A 21496-nucleotide genomic window follows, 5' to 3' on the forward strand; every position below is an offset into this window, starting at 1 on the left:
TAAATGTCACGCTCAAAGAGGTCCAACATTGGCTCTCAGTGAACCACCTTAAACTCAACCAAGAGAAAACAGAAGTTCTCCTCATCTTTAACACAGATGAAAACCCCCAAACCGAAGAATGGCTCAAAGCCATTGACACCCTCAATGGTGCCCTGGCGCCAACAGACTCGGTAAAATCCCTTGGTATTACCCTTGACCCCAAACTCTACATGAGAAAACACATCTTAAAAGCGGCCAAAAGTGCATTCCTAAACCTGAAACTGCCATACAAAATAAAACCCTTCCTCTCCCGAAAGATCTTAAACAAGCCACCCATGCACTGGTGCTCTCCAGAATTGATTATGGAATCGCAGCCCTGACCAGGACAGCAAATTCTCACCTAGGTCCCCTAACCACTACCCTCAATGCTGCAGCAAGAATCGTCACAGGAACTAATAAATTTGAACACATTTCTCTGGCACTCAAGGAACTGAAGTGGCTTCCTATTGATCAACGACAGTTTCGGTACAGCCTGTCTCGCGCACAAAGCCAAACCAGAATACCTGGCCGCCAAACTCAAAAGGGCCGGCCAGTCTAGGAACCTCAGAAGTTCCAACACGCGTCTACTCATCCCACTGAAATCACGGAAACACAAAACCGCTAATAAATCCTTCGCGGGAAATGCACTTAAGATCTGGAACTCCAACCCCCCCCACATCAGAACAACCACCTCCTTCCCGAAATTAAAGATCCTACTCAAAGCCCTCTTCCTTGAGCGCTCTAGAACCTAACGAGAAACCCAGGAGTAACTATAGGAAGGGCAACTAACTCCTCTTGTTGATACCCCTCCGCCTGAAGATCTGTACTGTAACTGTTTCTGATGCTCTCGAGCTGGTAAATTGCAGATTTTTTGTCTTTGCCAAAAATTGCTCATAACTGTACCTGTTGTGAAGCGCTCTGATACCCTCGGGTCCAGCGAACGCTATACAAAACTTCTAAATAATAATTTAAAAAAAATAAACGACCTAACCAGTTGGGCATATGGGAATCAAATAATCCCTCCAACACAAACAGGGTTTCGGCAAGGACAAAGCACAGTAAAAAAACATTATGGCACAGACCTTGCTCATGGATGTAGCTAAACAGGGAAAATACCCCATGTTTCTCTGCTTCATAGACTTTACAGCCGCGTTTGACCACGTCGACCGAACAAAACTCTGGCAAAAATTGGAAGGCTGGGGGACAGCTCCCCCTCTCTTAGACCAACTCAGGAATCTCCACACTAACACATGGGTCTAGATAAAGCAAGGTGCGGGTTCATACATATAAAAAGAAATACCCACCTCAAAAGGGATAAAACAAGGTTGCGTCCTAGCCCCATTGCTCTTCAACCTTTTCTTAGCGGATCTTCCGGGGGGAATTGGACAGATGTATAGCCCATGCACCAAAACTTGGAAACATGTCATTGTCAAACTTGTTATACGCTGATGATCTAGTTTTGATAAGCCGGACGCCTATTGAACTCCCACACCTCCTGAATGCGACTCACAAATTTTCACAACAAAACGCATTAAAAATTAACTTCAATAAAACAAAAATCATGGCACTAAACTACCACAAGAAGAAACCCTATAATTGGTTCCTGCACAACCAACGTTTAAATCAAGTAGCAAGCTATAAATATCTGGGGATATTACTAGATCAAAACAACTTGTTCAAACCACAAATTGAATCTTTGCGGAGAAAGGGGTAATGACTTACCTGTCCATAAAACCACTGAAGAAGTTGCTGCCTGACCCGACGCTAGACCCACATTAACATATGGGAGCGAATCAATGAAAGGAAAAGACGCAACAATCCTTGAAAATATAGTAACTAGCTCTTATCAAGCGATCTTCCAACTCCCTAGACACGCTTCCCCGCTCAAATACGGTTGGAAAGTGGGCTCCAAAAACAGTCAATAGAAAGAAGGCGAGCTTACGTGAAATGCTGGCATAAAATCAAAGGAGATGAGGAAGGATCCCTGAACAACCAACCCTTGACGGAACTGACTCGCCCCGAAAGATCGCCAGCTAGAGAATATCTACAGAAAACCATCAACCTCTTAGGCTCGACAGACCTGTGGAACATTTGAATGAATCATTTCTCATTTAAGCAAGCTGTAACAAAGGTAACGAATAGTTTCATACCTGTCGGTGTAGTTTTGCAGCTTGAAGATCTTTCTGGATTCACCATGCTGTGCATTATTCCGCGGTCTTGTGGTTGGGTCCGGAATCGTAGTCTTTTCTTTGTCTTTTTTTGTAGCCCAGGTGGGCATCGACGTCCCACCTATTGGTGTATTTCCGGTGACATCGGCACGCTTCCTGCGGAAGCACCCACTCTTGGGCGCCATCTTCGGATTCTTTTTTCTCGTGTTTGTTCTGTTACCGAAGTAATGGCAATGTTCTAGTAAGTCATTCACCGCTTTAACCTTCAAGGTTTGTTTGTTCAAGTAGTTGTCCATGTTTTCAACCCCCTTCCTCTCCAGTCTCATCTTTCTGGCGGAGGTGGGTGGGTTTGCTAGTGAATCCAAAAAGATCTTCAAGCTGCAAAACTACACCGACAGGTAAGAAACTATTCGTTTTGCAGCGTGAATCTTTCTGGATTCACTATGTTGTGCATAGACTTTGTAGCAGTTTCTCATTTTTGTGGCGGCTGGGTGGAAGATGAGCGTTGGTTATTGAATATGTGTTGAAGCACCTTTTGTCCGACTTGTGCTTCCTTGTTCATCTGTATATCCACGCAGTAGTGCTTCGTGAACGTGTGCACTGAAGCCCATGTTGCCGCCAGGCATATGTCCTGAATGGGTGTGTTGGCCAGGAAAGCTATTGTAGCTCCCTTTTTCCTGGTAGAGTGGGCCTGTGTCCCCCCTGCCAGTTCTTCCCCTGCCTGTTTGTGGCAGAATTGTTTTGTCTGTGCGATCCATCTCGCAATTGTTCCTTTAGTTACTGGTTTTCCCATGAAGCTCTTTGCGTAGGAAACAAAGAATTGCTTTGTTTTCCTGTGATCCTTTGTCCTTTCAATGTAGTGCATGACAGCCCTTCTGGCGTCTAGGGTGTGAAGAGCTCGTTCAGCGCTTGTTGTTGGTTTCTGGAAGAAACTTTGTATTTGTATAGTTTGATTCATGTGGAACCCTGACACCACCTTCGGCATGGAGTGTGGGTCTGTTCTCATTACCACCCTATCATTGTGATTTTGGATGTAGGGTTCCTGTAACATTAATGTCTGCAGTTCGCTTACCCTGCGCAGCGAGGTGATTGCTACCAGGAAAGCTGTTTTCATTGTTAGCCTCTCTAGGGATGCTTTGTTAATTGGTTCGAAAGGATGTTTCATCAGTTCTGTTAGTACCAGGTTAAGGTTCCATGCATGTGGTGGCACCCTCTTTGGAGGCGCAATCCTCTTTGCTCCTTCTATGAATCTTTTAACCACTTATGAGGTGAAGAAACTCTTACACGTCTCCCCTCTTGTGTAAGCGACTATTGCTGCTAAGTGAACTCTCAAGGAGGATATGCTTAGTTTCTTGTCTAGTAGGTGCGTGAGGTATCTAAGCACCGTTGAGTCTCTTTGCATCTTATTGTGCAGCTTTTCTCTCCTGCACCATAGAGTGAATCTCTTCCATTTTGATACATAGCACTTTCGCGTGCTGGGCCTCCGTGCCTCCCGAAGTACCCTCAGGGTGCTCTCTGGTAGTTTCAGATGCGCAAATTCTATGTCGTCAGGAGCCACGCTACCAGGCTCAGGCTCTCTGGCTCTGGATGTAGCTTCTGCCCGTTTTGCATGGTGAGCAGGTCCTTTCTCCTTCCGAATCTGTGGGGTGCGCTCTGTGCCATCTCCATGATCTGCGAATACCATGTTTGCCTGGCCCACTGTGGTGCGACCAGTATCAGTGTCATGTTGCTCGCTCTGCACTTGCTGAGGACCTTGTGAATCAGTGGTATCGGGGAAAAAGCGTAAGCAAATGTCCTCGACCAGTCTATCCATAAGGCATTCCCCAAGGATCCCTCCCCGGGCCGCCTGGATGCGAAGCTTCGGCATTTTGCATTTTGGCGTGTTGCAAATAGGTCCACCGACGGTGTCCCCCACCTGTCGAACAGCCTTTTTGTCTCCTGTGCATTGCGCTCTCATTCGTGGGTTGCCAATGTCTGTCTGCTGAGCCAATCTGCTTCTACTTTGTCCTTTCCTGGCAGATGAATGGCTAGCAGGTCTATGTTGAGAGGGATGGCCCAAGTCCATATCTCCTGCGCCAGCTTCGAGAGCGTGGCCGATTGTGTTCCAACCTGCTTGTTGATGTAGAACATCGCTGTAGTGTTGTCCGTCTGGATCAACACCCTCTGGTTGTACAGTTTTGTCTGAAAGGCTTATATAGCAAGGAAAACTTTTGTGCTTTATCGTATCTGCTGGTGTCCACAGACCCCTCACTTTGAGTTTCTCCATGTGAGCTCCCCATCCCTTCTGGGATGCATCTGTTGTGATGGTCACCGTTGGCGTTGGCGGCGTTAGAGGCTTTCCCCTTGTCAGGTTCTCCATGTTCCACCATGCCATTTCTTTCTGCACTGTGTGCATTACAACCACTAGATCCTCCCAACGCCCTGTTGCTTGTGACCATTGCCCTTGTAACCACTCCTGCAAGGGTCTCATGTGCAGCCGCACATTTGGCACTAGGTGAATGCATGATGCCATCATGCCCATGATCTTGCTCGCTGTTCTCACTGTCCAAGCTTGCCCCCTCTGGTAGAGTTTTGTCTCCTTCACCAGTGCAACTGACCTCTTCTCGCTTGGGAACACCCTGGTCTGTACGGTGTCGATCTGAGCTCCCAGGAAGATCTTTATTTGTTCTGGTTCTATTGAGGATTTCCCCCAGTGTATGGAGAATCCCAGGTCCATCAGTGTTCTTGTCACTCTCTGTGCATGCTCCTTGCATATCTGGTATGACCTTACTTTTATTAGCCAATCGTCCAGGTAAGGGTATACGTGTATTCCCTCCCTTCTTAGATGTGCTGCGACTGTTGCTAGGCACTTTGTGAAGACCCTTGGCGCCGACTTTAGACTGAACGCTAGGGTTGTGAACTGATAGTGGTGTTCCCCTATGGAGAATCTGAGCAGATGTTCATTGGTATGTGCAGGTAGGCATCATTTAGCTCTATGGTGACCATGAAGTCTCCTTTTTGCAATTGAGGGAGCACCTCTTGCAGGGATGTCATTTTGAACTTTTGCGTTCTTATGAATTTGTTTAAGGTCCAGGATGGGTCTCATTGTTTCGTCTACCTTTGGCACCAGGAAGTACGTAGAATACACCCCTCTGTTCCTTTCTCTGTAAGGTACTGGTTCTATGGCTTGTTTTTGCAGGAGCTCTCCCACTTCCTTTTGGAGTAGCTGCAGCTCTTTCTTTGCTAGTTGCCTTCTCTTTGACTTTCTGCTTGTTGGTGTCTTTTCCAGTTCTATGCAGTATCCGAACTGCATGATGTTTAGAACCCATTTGTCTGAAGTTATTTTCTTCCACTCCTGGAAGTAATGTTTTAGTCTTCCTCCCACTGGTCTCAAATGCCCGCAGGTACTTAGTGCGCCTGACCCCTGCGTGCCGTTCTCGTGCCTAACCCTGGGAGTTCTTATTTGGGTGGGCACATGTTGCCTGAACAAGTCACTTGGTGGGGGGTTGCTGACCTCCCCTCCTATTCTGGCCCCGTCAATGGCCTCTCCCGCGAAAGGGCTGGCCCCTCTGCTGGTATTATTTCAAAATAAAGACCCAGTCCAATTGCGTGCTATTATAATAGTGACAGCAAGGGGAGTCTAATGGAAACCTTATCCCCACTACGCTCTCATAAACTTTATAAGGAGGTACTGCACTTTTGCTACGCTCTAATTAAAACACCTGTTCTCCCGGGCAACAGCTCAGAACATCCACTCACAATGAGCCAACAAAAAGTTGCTCACATACGTGCACTACAAAAATGAGACATTCCTCATAATCGTGCGAAAATATGTGCGAGAAGCAAATGACCCCTCACGGAAACACCGCCATCGGGGTAACTGGTATGAAATTTCCAGACAGGCCCCTGTCTCATCATCGGTGATCACTTGCTTCTCAAAGAAAAGTGAGAGGAAAGAAAAGTAGTGTCCAAAACAAACAACATATAAAGTGACAAATGGTGAAGTGCAGAAAATTCTGCTGGTGACAAACAAACACAAATAACAGAGTGCTTAAAGACACACACTGCACACCAGTCCCTTAACGAATTTTATTCATAGGGCGGTGATAGTGTGCTCTTAAATGCTAAAAAGGCTGGTAGCTAGTCATGCATACCATTACCTACTGCCAGTGCCGACATGTTTCACTGCTATGTTACGTTTAGCAGTTTCATCAGGGCTGCACTCAATTGCTGCCACTTCAGCTTATCGTCGGCGCCTTTTTCGGGTCCTTCTCCCTCGGCGTCGGACGTTCCTTTTCGGAGATGTTTTTCGACGGCTTTAGCTGTTCTTCAGCTCTCGGCGCCGGGGACTCCTTCTCAGAGGATCCGCTGGGCCTGGGTTTAGGTGCAGGCGCCGAAGCTTTCGGCGCCTGCGCTGACGAGGGTTTTTCCTCGATCTTTCGAGACTCTTGTTCACGTTTTTTTTAACACTAATATATTCAATGTTGAATATATTAGTGTTAAAATTTTTGTTCTCACGTGAACAGTTTTATTTGCAGTAGTGCACATCACTTACTAGGTCCTAAAGAAAGCCGGGTCAATGACCCACTCGGCTGAAACATGTTGACCAAAAGATAGTTAAAATTATTCCAAACTATCAGGCGGTTTTTATTATATGGCATTTGGACAATCCCTAATAAACATATTTTTTGTCCTTCTAGTTTTTATCACACTTGCACTTATCACCTGCACTGCACTCCATCGGTCCTTACATACCTTGAGTAAATATAGAGGCTGAGTCATCCAGAGAGTGGGAGGTCTAGCACTTTTGTACATCAGCCTTTGTACCACCTTGGCTATATTTGACCCCTCTCTCCTGGTTCTCCAGATGACGACGTTCCGCCAAATGGGTGGGCTGATGGAAACCATACTCAAGCCTGGGATTGGAAAAGTTATGTAAAATTGGTGAACTGTAGTTGCTCCAACATTTTAGGGTGCCAAGAATAGCATGTTTGGGACCACTATATAGGAGATGCACTAGGGGGAGGCAACTGAGATACGGTTCTGTGTGCATTCGCCGGCATAAGGCATGAGGAACAATGATCTGTTGGGATTAAGTTTGTTTGCAGTTTGCGAAGAACTGTTGAGGGTGCATTGCCTCTGCCCCCTCCTGAATACCTATTACTGCAATGAGCTCTACTCTCCAAATTCATGACTTGACCTTTGATGCGTTTAAATGTCGTTCACTATCAAGGAAGTGCAGGTTGAAGTCACCTATTAGAGTATTTCAGTTTTGAAATGCGGTTTGGTTTTCTGTTATCCTGTCCCTGTTCCTGAGGTCCTCTATGCAAGGTCACATCTAATCTCACTTTGCCCTCTATCTTTTCCATCACAGTGCGGGACAACTGCATTGCCTGCTAGATGGCTTGCACAGAGGGTTCTGTCCAGGAGCCCTCTGGGTCTTTGGGGTCTTGTTTCGGCTACAAGTGTGTTTGGGTTCTGTCAACCTGTTTATCAAAGGTATCCAGATTTTTGTTATTAGGGATAGCACCAGATTTATCTTTGTTAACTTCAGTGACCTATGTTCAGAATGATCAACCTTGGATACCTTGAGACAAGGACCAGTCTCCTGAACAGGTTAATTCACTGACCGAGACAAGAAAGTATGCTGCAGTTCATGTACCCCCCTCTCACTCAAGGCACGTTGGTTACGCACACACACTGTTGCATATCCTATTGCGTTGAAGACTGAACTGCCACATCACCGGTTACCTGCCTCTACCTCAACACTTTCCAGTCCACAGATGGCAAGCAGGCTGACGTTTGTGTTGTGTGTCAGCAGAACGAAGGGTGAGGGAATGGTGGTGGTGGATTGAAGGGGAATGAACACAGTCACTCAAATTCTGCAATTGACACTTATCTACACTGCCTGTATGCCAGTGACGCCTCAGGGGTGTTGATCTTATCTTATCAACCGTCCTGCTTACTTTCTTCTATTGCAGCACTTGCCCTGCCATATGTTTGGAAGCACAAGCAGCCAGCTCAGACACCTCTCCCCAATCAACACCATCCGAGTGATGGCTACATCTTAGGAGGCAGGTAGCCTGTATTGTATTCAAAGAGTCTCTTGGCCCAGCAGAATGCCCCTTCTATAGCCCCCACAACCCCCAATGGAAGGGGAACTTTTTGCACTTCAATCTAACATGTTTTTGCCTTCTGGGGCATGCCTGAAATTCAACCTCCCACACCCCAACAGGAGCAAGAGGGGGAACAGGGCATGAATGGAAGGAACAAGCAGCCATTCCAGATGTTAATCTTGCCCCACCATGCAAGGATATGACAAAGTGTCAGGCACAGACTTTGTGGGCCAACTGTATCACCCCCACTGATCTTCCGCTCCCAGCTTGCTGGTCAAGTCTTTAATGATAAATGTGGGCAGGTGAGACAAGTGAGTCACTGCAAGAGCTCTCTCAGCACTGGCCACCATTTTGTGACACAGGGCACCTTGCCACTAGGCTCCAGACTCCAAGATGCTACTTTAACCCACCCTCAGAACCTCTCTCTCTTAACTCATCTTTATCTTTCATTTTATTGGCACCATAACCTTTCTCTCTGTCCTTTCTATACCTGGAGCAAACATTCATCTTTTCTCTTTTTTCACCTCCTATTTCCTCTCCTATGTTTTCCTTCCGAGACCTTCCCTCAAAAAAGATTCCTTTAACAGTCTATTTTATTTTATGCTTTCTTCCACCCTTGGATGCACTGCCTTCTCTCCTCCCCGACGCAATTTGTCTCTTTCCAATATATTATATCTTCTAGCCTTAATCACATCAATGGGATGCGGCGAGGAAGGTGAGAGCAGCCCTTTCTTCATTACTTTTGTTACTATAGATCATGGCTTACTAATGGAAATGACAAATATTGTGGCGGAGGCCAATGACAACATTCTTGTTAAAGGTCAAAGGTTAAATGTTGCGATTTATGAACACCACCAGTGAAAATGTCTTGTGGGATTCAGTAGCCTCCAGGCTCTCTTCTATTCAGTTCAGTGTCTAAGTGATATTCCGGCATGAACTTCTCACAGGTGGTTTGAGTGTCACTCATTTGCATATAATACCCAAATTATCATCCCTCTGGGCCTTGATATTAAATTAGATTCGAGCACGATGAATGATGTTACTGGCTTAGTTCAGACACGGTTGGCTCATTATAACTGATTGGCCATGAAACAAGAAAAAACATGCACTGCTATTGCTAAGCTCTTCTGCATATACTGATGAAAGTAAAAGCTTCACATTGTTGGATTCTTGTGGGCAACACCTATATTAACATATCACAAAAGCCAAGGAAAAGAGGTGTCCTATTTCATACTCAACTTAACATTGAGGCTTAAACTAATCTATTAACCACAAATTGCAGCTTCTATATCAAACCCTTATCAAACCAAGTCCATATTTTGGAGGAGTACATGGAACTACTATTCCAACAGCCATTAATGGCTACCACTTAGGTTATTTTAACTCATCTTTAGTGGGCGTTCCAGAAAAAGATCAATGTGAGCCTTAAAAAAAGAAAATCTAAAATCATGCTGCAACAGTGATACAGGGAACTTGATGACAATCATATGCTTTTTCTATTCCTACAAAGTTTGCCTTGCTACTGACTACCTTGCAAACTGATTAAAAAAGGCTGACAGTTGTTCAAAGGGATATAGCTCAAGACTTAAGAACACTGGAAGTCATACTTTTATTGTTATTCACTCAAGAGAGAACTTGTATAAAATGTGTACTTCATTAAGGTGAAAACACTACTATTCAGCAGTCTTAAAGCTCATCAGAGTAGTCAATGCATAGCGCCTGGGCACCTACTAGTTTGGACCCTTATAAATGATATGTAAATTCTACTTTCAGCTACTTATAATATTCGTCTTAACGCCTAGTGCTGATGGAAAAAAATACTGTCTACCATCTAACATCACCACTTCATTTTTACTTAATTTATTTTTTAATAACAACTTAGACAGGATATAAAATACTATTAGCATCTGATTAACACCCCTCTCTCCCCTAGTTTATTTTCTCACCTTAACCAACTACTCTCTCCCCAGGAAAATGCTTTAGTTTGCCTATATCTTGTAGTGACCCTCAGCCTTCTACTCTAAATCCATGTATCCTCAAACACTTACTCTACTTCCTGGTCTCCTTTCTATCTGTCCTTATCTTCTGGCACTTCTACAATCCCTTTTAACGAAAATGCTATTCTTCCTATACTTTAAAACCTTCTTTCAACCTTTCTTTGGCTGAATTATTTTTTTAATGTTTCACTACACCCATACCTCTCTAAACTTCTTCAAGTGGCCAGCTAACTTTCATCCTGCCTCGACTCTAATTTTGCCCACTTCAATATGGCCTTTGCAGCACTCAGTGCACTAAGACTACTCTTCCTACTGATATCAATTGTCTTTACTATGCACATCAAGCTGAATTATCTTGTACTAGATATATTTGTATCCTTTGATACGTTTTGATCATTTTAATCCTCCTCTCTTTCATCGAGAAACAAGTGTTAGCAGTTCTTTTGAGTATTTTGGGTTAGTCATGACTTGGATTCATTTCCTTATATCTTTATGGTTCCTGAACCACCACTTCATTTTTTACTAACCAGATTACTCTTTTTGCTGGTATTAAGTCCAGCTTTTGCCGATTCTGTCACATCCAAGTAGACAATATGCAAATCTTTGTCTCCTTCCTTTCCAGAGACCGATCCTTGTACACCATTTTTGTCAATTGTCGTTCCCTCATGCAGCCCCGGATGTCTTCTCATTCTTAATACCCTAAACCTACTAAACAGAGAATCCGCCTTCCTCTGTTTTCTTGGACTCAAAATGTGGGTGATATTTGTGAATCTCTTTTCTATTTTACTGCTCCCCTCAAACTTCTGATGTCTTTTACAACTGCCAAATCCAGCTATACGCTACTTAATATTCCTTTTCTACTGTCATTGCCTCTCAGTTAGTTTCTAATCTTATGCTCTTTTTCTGGTCGCTACGCTTGAATACTCAATAGATTTTGTCGCCATTAGCTTAGACCATTCTCTTCTGCGGCATAGTTCTCCATCTTATCTTTTTGTTGGCTAACTTCCAGTTGTGTATTCTCTTTTGTTTTCACTTTCAGAGGAATTCACTTCTTGCCACACATTATGTATCCTCAGTTATTTCAGTTTCTATCTGTAGCTGTAACTTTCAGTCTACCCATCAAGTACAGTTTGTATCCATTCATTCATCCTGTGCTCAATCTCGCATTCACGCCTTCTCTCTTCTCTTTCCTTGGCCCAAAGTAATAGAAATTGGTCACTCTCAAAGTTTGCTCAGCCACAACTTTACACTCCTTCCGTTCTCTACCCAAGGTACACCTTATATGCATTCATAAGCTATATCCTGATGATTTTTGGATTGTTTTTTAATTTTTTTATTATGCTTGCATTTATTCAGCTATTTGTAAATGCCTCCATAAATGTAATGGAATGAATAAACAACTTTTGCTGACTTGCCATAATGGCACTGTGGAATTCTGCTGTTGCCAACACCGTTTCACATTTTCAAGGATCTCATCTGTCTAAGGGCAAAACACATTCCTGGCATTGATGGGCAAATCCATGAATTTGTCCTGAAGCCCCTCCAGAAGGAATGGTTTTGTGAGCAATAGGTGTCTGCAAACACAAACCAAGCCAATAATAGCCCTTATGGCTGTACACACAGGTCATTATTGATCTGTGACTGCTGCCAAACAAATTCTTTGGAATTCAAAGATTCAGAAGAGAAACTTCGAGGAAGGCTCTTCTGAAATAAATCAATTTGTCAAAGCAGTTTTGAAGCTTATAGTGGGACATAACTGTGTAGTTTACTTGCCTGAAATGAGAAGAATTCTAGTATTGCTTAGTTTTTAGTTCTGCACTTGTGTCTCCTTGCCAAAATGGAGACTGGAGAAAAAACCAGATTGAGCTAGTATGTTTCACAAAAAAATCAAAAAGCAACACTTAAGATATAGTAAAGAATTTTTAGACTCTCCAGTAAAGTAGTAAAGCATTAACAGTACCAAAACACTAGCCCTAGGACAGGCATCTACAGTTTACAAATAAAGGAACCACGCTAGAGTATGAAGAATACACTAATTACTTAAAGAATTGCCCCAGTATGACATGGTGATTAAGAATTAGCTTCTAGTATTCACTCTAAATAGACCCTCTTATGCTCAGGAGAGATCAAGGGAGTACTCACTTTCATCATTCAGTAATGCATGCTCCATCACTTTTCCTCTGGCTCTGCGTTCTGAAAGGAAAACACACTTATAAGGCAACTGAACAGAGTTTTTTTCGTTTTATTTTTATTTTCTTTGACCAGCAGCATTTCCATTACAAACAGGTAACTTTTTTATATATTATGTATACATTTTCCCAATATCTTTACTTATTCTCTAGTACATACAGCAACTGTACAATATGTTGGCATAAAATGAGTAATAAACTCTGTGTCATCAGTTCAGTACGTGATTGTAACAGGATCTGGCATACCACACTGTAGCATAACCACATCTATTTAGCTCCTATTCTCTCCTCCTCCACTTTCTAAGTATTTTAAGTCCTTGAAGTTCTGTATTATGTTACTTTGTCGCTTTGCATTGTTAGTAGGTAGTGAACTAGTGGTTCCCAGAAGTCTATAGGTCGTGAGGCCTGAGGTATTTCCTATGCAGAGACCTCCATTGCCTCCTTTCAGTAGGTCATGTCAGTGAGCCAGTCTTTATGTCTGGGGGGCATTTTGCTTCCCCAGCGCATAGCTATGCGTCTTTTAGCGAGTAGTAATGCAACAGCCAAAGAGTTCCGTAGTCGGGCTAATTTTAGTTTGCGTACTCCCAATATGCATACCAATGGTGTGTTTGGTATTTTCTCGGATAACATAGTCGTTAGCTTGTCAGTGATGTCTTGTCAATACTTGTGGAGTTGTGGGCATGCCCATGACATATGTAGAAAGTCTGTGTTTGGTGTGTGGCATCTACGACCATTATTGTACGCTCTAAGTCTGTATTTATGTAGTTTGTCCGGGGTGTAACTTGTTTGGTGTAGGAATTTAAAGTGGGTAATCCGTAAGTTACAATTTGACGTAAGGATCTGCAACTTTGTACAACTATATTACCAGTCATGGTCGTCTACAGGTTCACCAATAGTTGTTTCCCACTTTTTAAGTGCAATGTTTGGTCCCGGTCTTTGTTCATCCTGTGATGCACTGTAGAGACGTGTTACTAGGTTTTTACATGTGGGTGTTAGTAGTATTTGTAATGCATTCAACTGTGTGGGCTCCTCAGGAAATGCTGTGTACAATTCTTTAGGTGCCATACGCAATCGCAAGATTGCAAACTTCTTTAATGGAGCCTGGTGTGTGCAGAGGGATGGGGCCTCCAGTGAAATGAACTTATTGTGCAGAAATACATTGCCCATGGTAGTAAGTCCCATCTCTACTAGTAGTTGTAACATTCTCTTCTTGAGTAACGGGGAGTCTGGGACGGTGAGCCATTGGGAGTGCCTTGGTGTATATCGGTAGCATATCTGCTCTATATGCCAAGCATGAGAAGTGCAGGAGACCGTGTGTATTTTCCTTCTCGGCGTAGTTCTCCTTGGGTCCATTATATATGTTTTCAACGGCGAAGGATGCACGCTATCTTTTTCTAGTGCTATATGTGGAATATGTGCATGGGGATGTAGCTAATAATGTGCATGCTGTGCTTGTGCACAGTAAAAGTATAGTTGGAGATCTGGAGCCCCGAAGCCCCCCTGGTGATATGGTTTTGTAAGCGTTTTCCAGATTACTCTGGCCTGTTTCCCTGCCCGTGTTAATTTTGTGAATAATGCTTGTGTTAAACCAATCGTTATGTTCGAAAACAAGTATAACAACCTAGGCAGCACAATCATTTTTTGCAAAACAATTCTGTCTGCTAATGATAAGGGCATTTTAATCCATCGACCTATTTGCTCTTCCAGTTTTGCCTTCGTTTTCTCTGATTACGGTTTCTGGATTGAGGTGTATCCATATGCCAAGATACTTAACTGGGTCTATTTGCCATTTCAAGGGATAGTTTAGTGATGGTTGTGTTGTGGCCGTTGTGAGCGGTATGACTACTTATTTATCCCAGTTTATTCGGAGTCCTGAGTAATGTTCAAAACAAATATATTCCCTTATAAGAGGATTTAAGTTAGTATTGGGATGGCGTGTATATAGGACCATATCATCCGCATATAATGATATGCCAATAGGACGGAGAGTGAACTGTAACGCTGACTTATAGTGTTTTTGTCGGATTTTGCATGCTAAGGGTTCTATGGTTAATGCAAATAGCACTGGTGTAAGTGGACATCCCTGTCTAGTTCCTCTATCTAGGTCAATGGGATCTGATGTGTTCCCGTTTATTCTGACTCGTGCCCGAGGTTCATTATATAGTAGTGCTATCCATCGCAGGAACGGCTCAGGGAAGCCCATCCTGCGCAGGACTGCGAACATGAAAATCCATTCTATTGAATCAAAGGCTTTCGCCTTGTCCAATAGGGCCGCAGTCGCTGAGATATCAGGGTCTAGTTGATGGCACAATGCAAATATTGTGCATATATTTTGGGTGGTAGATCGTGTGGGCATAAAGCCAGCTTGATCCGGCAATACCAGGTTGTATATTAACGGCTGTATGCTTGTTGGTATAATTTTGGCTAATATCTTAGCATCTATGTTTATTAGTGATACTGGGCGATAAGATTCACACTGAGTTGAATCTTTATCTGGTTTAGGGAGTGCAATCAAGAGTGTTTCGCGTAGTGTTGCCCGGAGTTTACCTTCTTCATAGGCCTCTTAATACATTTCGGCCAAGTGTGGAATCAGCAGGTCATGGAATTCTTTGAAAAACTCTCCTGGGAGGCCATCCAGACCTGGTGCCTTATTATTTGAGAGGGAGTTTACTGTGTCTTTAATTTTGTTTTCTGTGATGTGGTGGCAAAAGTACTCTCTGTGTTAATCAGATAACCATGCTAGTCCTAGGTCATCCAAGTACTCGTCTATGTCTGGTGCAGATACTGTCGATTGAGTGGTATATAATTGGCTGTAATATTTTGTAAAACAGTCAAGTATGGCAGGAGTATCGTATAGTGGTTGATGTTGTACATTCATAATTGCATTATGTACGTAGTCATATGTGCAGGTTTTATTTTCTGTGATAGCGCGCAGTCGGGCCTTCCCCCTTCCCCGTAATTGCGTGCCGTGTACCTGCGCGATGTATATTTTAGCTCATCCTCTGCAAATTTATGGTACGTATCTGTCTTTTGTCTAATTTTCGCTTTTAGTGTGTTGTTTTGCGTTATGTATTCTGCCTCAAGTCTTCTGATATCCCTTTCTACCATCAATAGTTGTTGTTGTTTGTCCTGGAGTATACCCACATGATTACCTATACAGTGGCCCGACATTGGCCTTAGAGGCCTCCCACAGCGTCGTTGCACTGCCAATAGATCCAGAGTTATGGTCAAAATAATCCACTATCGCCTATGTAGTTCACTATGGAACACCTGGTCCAAGAGTGCATTTTGTTTCAGCCTCCATGTGAATTGTCGCGGTGTGTGTGTGTAGGGACGGTCAGTGTGAGTCGTATCGGGCGTGGTCTGATAATGTTTTGGGTAGGTGTTTCACCTCAGTTGTCCATGTGCACACATCCTGTGGCACCAGCCAGTAGTCAAGCCTGGACCATGTATGATGTGTTAATGATGTGCAAGTTCCCTCTCTGCGGCCAGGGTGTCTCAGTCTCCATAGGTCTACCATTGCCCATTCTTCCAGTCCTTCTCTAAGAACCTTGGCTGAGTGCTTTCCATATCTCTCATTGCCAGTTGATCTGTCTAAAGCTGGGTCAAGGCATGTTTTAAAATCACCACCCCAGATAATGGCTGTAGGTTGTAACTCACGCAATTTGGACCATATTTGTGTGAAGAAGGTCGGGTTGTCGATATTTGGGCCACATGTGGTGACAATCGTTATAGCTGTGCTCCCAAAGTTGCCCTGAATTATAACATATCGTCCTTGGTCATCTTTGAGAACTTTAATAAGTGTAAATGGGGTATTTCGTTTGATCAATAACATGACTCCTCTGGCATGCGAAGAGTAGGAGGAAGCCATCTTGTACACCGCCCATCTAGTGCCTAGTCTACCCTCCCTGAGGTCTGTCAAATGAGTTTCCTGTATACAGGCGACATCTATCTTGTGTCTGTTTAAGTAAGCAAAGACTTTGCGTATTTTCTGTGGGTTTTGGACTCTGCGATTATTCCAGGTCATGAACGACCATGTTCGGAGATGTTTCAGGTTGCTAGGCATGTACTGTCTTGGTAACAATAGCTATGTGTTGATGAGGTTTAAGTTGCATAGTATCCTGTACACATATTCTAGTAGCTCTACCGCTGGTTGGTTTTTCCATATTAATACCCCGTACCTCCCCCACCCACTCCACCGTATCATGTTCAGTGGAGACAATCCCACAAAGTTAGAACATAATCTTTACCCCTCCCGCTTCCCGGTCGAGCAATAAAGAAAACTTAACAAGTGTGGTGTACACAAGTGGACGAGGGATGGCGATTCGAAAACCCCTGTTCTAGTTGCAAAGGGGACACCAGCTCTTCCTCAGGTTAATGCACTTTTGAGCATCCAGCAACGTTAGTCAAATCCACTATATTATCACTTACTTCCGTGAGTCCATCTATCATGTGGGAGTGCCCAAAGTATTCACAAGGTTTTGGCCAGTGTTAGTGTTACTATTATTATTTATACCTACTACAATTGCCAGTATTCGGGCGGAGTGTGTGGTTGTTACTCGCAGCCTCAACTTACTTAGTTCAGTACATTGAGGTTAGCAGATTAGTCTGCTTCTTGGGGATGGACCTTGTAGCCAGTCTCTGTGAAGCCATGTCTCTAATTGGTCCATGTCCCTGTGTCTTTCTGTGTGCGATTTGTGAAGTTTTTGTAGTTTAGGCTGCAGCTCGCATCCAGTATAGTTGTAGAAAAGTATAATTCCACATCCAATGTGTTTGACTGATCTTCCTGTCTCTCCGTTGGCGATCTCCAGCGTGTTCTCTGTGAACCTTTCTGTTGAAGATATTTTAAAATGTCTTTAGGATCATTGTAGATTTTGGTTTTGCCATCATCAGTCACTCTGAGTCTGGCGGGGTATAGCATAGTGTAGCGTATTTGATATTGAGGTCCCGAAGCTTCTTTTTCACCAGATCAAATTTCTTTCGCGCCGCCTGGACCACTGGCGTGTAGTCAGGATATAGGGATATCTCCATGCCCTCATGTCGCAGGTTGCCTAGTTCTCGGGCTTTGTGGAGGGCTGCATCATGGTCTCTGTAATTTAATATTTTGGCTATGATTGGCCTCGGTCCAGGAGTTGTTCCACATATCTTTACATGGGCCCTGTGTTGGTTGTTTTCTCTGATATTCCCATTTGGCTTATGTTACTTCTGCGGGATCTCGCCTCCAAGTCCTCTGCTTTCGCCGTTAGCACTGCCAATTGTTTTTCCATTTTCCCTTGTTTATGTTCCATGTAATTGTGCGCATCTTCCACTTCAGATATGCGTCGTTCAGCCAGATCTATTCGCTCTGTATGGCGTTCCATGCATTCTGACATGAGGTCCACCCTGTATGTTAAAGAATCAAACTTCCCATCTGTATTTGTTAGAGCCACTTGTATTGTAGTAAACATAGCCTGCACGTCATAATTTGTAACGCCGCTAGCAGATGCAGACGATTGAGTCGCTACCTGCTGGTCATCTGTGTTCTGATCTGATGTTTTTTTGGTTTGCCCGAAATTAAGTTTGGGCTGATTATTGTCCGGTTTGCACATATTGCTGGCAGTGGTAGTGCCTAGACGAGGGTTCTCAATTGCGCAGGCCGGGTACAGGAGACGACAGGGCACCTGTTTTTTAAGTGATGTCTGCTGTTGACTTTATGTATTTATAAGTGGTCTCCAATGCCCACTCAATGTTTCTGCTCACAGCGTCTCACTAGTTGTCATAGCCGGCGCAATCTGCTGGCACAGGGACACGCATCTACATGATAGGAGCAAGTCGCCAGCACCAATTTGCAGTATACAGTTTGTGCAGGTGAGCTAAAAGCTCATCACATTTATAGATATGGGCCAATGTATTGTGATGTTGTATGTAAATCCGGCATCTCTGATGGACTTTCTGCGTAGCTAGTAGTCCCTGGTCCTCTCACTCAGGCATTCAAGTGTATCTTTGCGGTGTGTCTCAGGGGGCTATGCAGATCATGTGGTTGATTTTGTCTCCATGTGGCGATTTGTCAGGTTACATAAATTTCGGTTCCGATCAGATCCTGTGACGCGCAGCATACATAGCGCATGGTTTCCTGCGGGTCCCGCAACCCGGACACGTTGCCACATCCTCGTCAGTGTCACTGCATGGTACCCGGTAGGGTGAGCATGTATGTAATCCACTGCTTGGTATTTATTTGTAAGCTATCTCGGGCAGGCGTGCATTAGCGGTGCAGTTCTCCGTTTCGCTGCCTCCCGCACAACCTCTGTCCTACATGAACCCTGGGTGTACCAATGTGGAACACTCAGCAACGTTCTTTGTTATGGGCAGCGGTTTCGCCATGCGTCTTTTCCTATCTGGCACCCACTGGACAGGGTCATTAGTGTGTGGGTCTGTGGCGCAGTGGTAAAATTGTATCGCAGGGGCGCCGTGCCGCTAAATGTGTGATTATCCCTGCCGATTAATCCAATTAACTAAGTCAGTGTGGGTTCTGCCGCGGCCTGCAGTCCCGTTGGGTCTCAGTGATCAACGTGCAGATCCAGGCCCCAAACCCAGACCCGCCGCAGCCGGTGTGCGTGTTGTACGTCGCGGCCCCACTCCTCACCACAGACCAACGTCCAAGTTTGATTTTCGGCTGTTAGGCCTCTGTGGCGGCGTTCTAATTCGTGAGCGCGTTACAGCGTTTCAGGAGCTTTTTTCCAGGACAAATGAGGTGTGTGCGTTGGTAGTACATACTGCCTCATTTTCAGGCGCTGGGGCTCAATATGTGCAGGATGTGTAGCATTTGTCCGTGGTGTCAGAGAGGAGCTCGCCTAAGATGCTGCCATCTCTCAGCTCGGCTAGCACCGCTCCAACTAAACAGAATTGAAGTCACAACGAGTTGTTAAAGAGCTAAACTTACCTTCCTCATCCCCGGAAGCTGAATTCCTGGACCCCCTGTCTGAACCCCTGGCAGGGAAGAGCACAAATAAAAGCAATATCAATACAGCTTAATGATTCATTTGCTGCATTACAAAGCATGACAAGCAAATAGATGTGCAGAATTAAAACATCACATTATCCTTCTTCAACCGGATAGCCCTTCAAAATGAAAATAAACAAAGATAAACAATTACTGGACAAAGGGGGAGGGGGTAAAACAGCCAAAAGGCTAAAGAAAAGAGGGACTGGGGACTTTATCTGGTAAAAGGGTGGACACAGCAGAAAGGTGAGTAAAACACAATCAAAACCAGTGGGTGAGTGTGCGAAAGACTGCAAAGCTGTGTGGGACCCAATTAAATTGGGTAGAGGGTTCCTGAAGAGTGAAAGACCTCCAGGGATGAATGTGAGCAAAGTAAAAGTTCCTAAAGATAGTGTACAGACTACCAATGGAGGATGATAAAAAAGTTACTTACCTATGGAACAAGTTACTTACCTTTTTTAATGCGCTTTCGAGTGAATACTCTATCTAATCCTAGATTTCTCACCAGTGAAAAATTCTAAAGCCGTACTCCTGAGCGCCGGTAGAGGGTTCCACTCTTGAAATTACTAATAAAGTTGCATAGAAGCACCCACCCCAGATCGCTGATGTTAGTTTATTTTGCAGGCTCGTCTATGCCCTCAGACGCAGAGCCAAACAGCAAATTGGTATGACCAGAGCACAGGACCTTTTTAAATGGAAAAGAGCTAATTCCACAGAATGGGGAGGTGGGACCGCAGTGAGGAATCTGTGATTAGAGTATCCATCACAAAGAGTTATCGAAGGCAAGTAACTTGTTCTTCTCTTCAAGATCTGTAACCGCAGATTGCATAACCTTATGAAATATCAAAACAGTATCTCCCAAGTTGGTGGGTCGGTCTGTGGAGGGGCTCAGACAAAAAAAAGTCAAGCGGGACCAAATGAGCCAAATGCCCACCCTTAAGGACCAGACGGTCAAGATAGTATTGCTTCATGAATGTGCAGACTGATGCTCACTTAGCAGCCTATCAGATATCCAGGGCAGGTGTAGGCACTCCACACACCAATGAAGTATTGGCAGCCTTAGCTAGTACTTAGCAGATTTTTATGCAGAGGTATAGCCACCTAAAGAGGTTTCTTTTCTGCACTGCCTTGCCTTTTTATTGCCTACAAGAAGGTCACAAAGAGCTGATCATTCACCATGTGGTCTCTGGTATGGTAAATGTAAAAATTAAAGACTTTGGGGGTTCAATCAATTAAGTCGCTCCACCTCTTTCGAAGGAGGAGGTGGGGCAAAGTATGCTGGAAAGGTGACAGCTTGTCTGACAGAGAGATGTTACTACTTTTGGCAGAAATGTAGTTTGAGGTCTCAACATCAGTTTGTCTGGAAAAATATTTGTGTAAGGCAGCTGGATAGAGAGTGCCTGCAGCTCTATCATGTGATAAGCTGATGTTACCACAACCAGAGAGACCGTTTTCAGGGTCAAAAAGCATAGCGGACAACTGTGAATTGGCTCAAAAGGGGTGCGCGCATTAGAAAAGTGAGAACCAAATTAAAGTCCCACTGTGGCATCACACCACTGTGGCATCACAAAGGGTTTCGGCAGAAACATGTGTTGTAAACCTTTAAGAACTCTCATCACAACAGATGATTTGAACAAAGAAGGCTGATCTGACAAACGTAATAAAGGTGATCGAGCAGCCAAGTAGCCTTTATTAGTTAGTGCCCAGTGCAAGTCCTCACTTGGCCAAAGATAAATCAAATAAAAAAGCATCCAACAGTTTGGTTAGCCTGCAATGGGTCCGCCTGGCAGTTGCCACACCTATCCATAAACTTGTCTCAGCACCTGACATACACTGACTTTGTGGAAGGGTGCCTAGCTGCCACGATAACATCAACAATCTGAGAAAACAAATGGAATCTACTGACAATTTCAATCTCCAGGCAGGCAGTTGCAGATTGTGCAGGTCTGGGTGCAAGCCCCTGTCTTGCTGCTGCAACAGAAGATACACCTGGAGTGGCCCCTTGATAGGAGGACAGATGCTCATGTCTAAGAGGTATAGATACCAAACA

The 21496-nt window shown here is 44.2% G+C and overlaps 1 protein-coding gene across 4 annotated transcripts in view; it reads right to left on the minus strand.

Annotated features, from left to right (window-relative positions):
* The window catches only part of LLGL2 (LLGL scribble cell polarity complex component 2), a 1008116-nt gene that overhangs the window by 113765 nt on the left and 872855 nt on the right, over window positions 1-21496 (minus strand). For all 4 annotated transcript variants that reach the window (XM_086930752.1, XM_086930755.1, XM_086930754.1 and 1 more), the window contains exons 22-23: window positions 19387-19433; window positions 12421-12471 (exon numbers count right to left, since the gene is read on the minus strand). In XM_086930752.1, the coding sequence (XP_086786878.1) occupies window positions 12421-12471; window positions 19387-19433 (98 nt within the window). The remainder of the gene's footprint in view (window positions 1-12420; window positions 12472-19386; window positions 19434-21496) is intronic.

Source organism: Lissotriton vulgaris, chromosome 7 (genome assembly GCF_964263255.1).
Source record: "Lissotriton vulgaris chromosome 7, aLisVul1.2, whole genome shotgun sequence".
NCBI lineage: Eukaryota > Metazoa > Chordata > Amphibia > Caudata > Salamandridae > Lissotriton > Lissotriton vulgaris.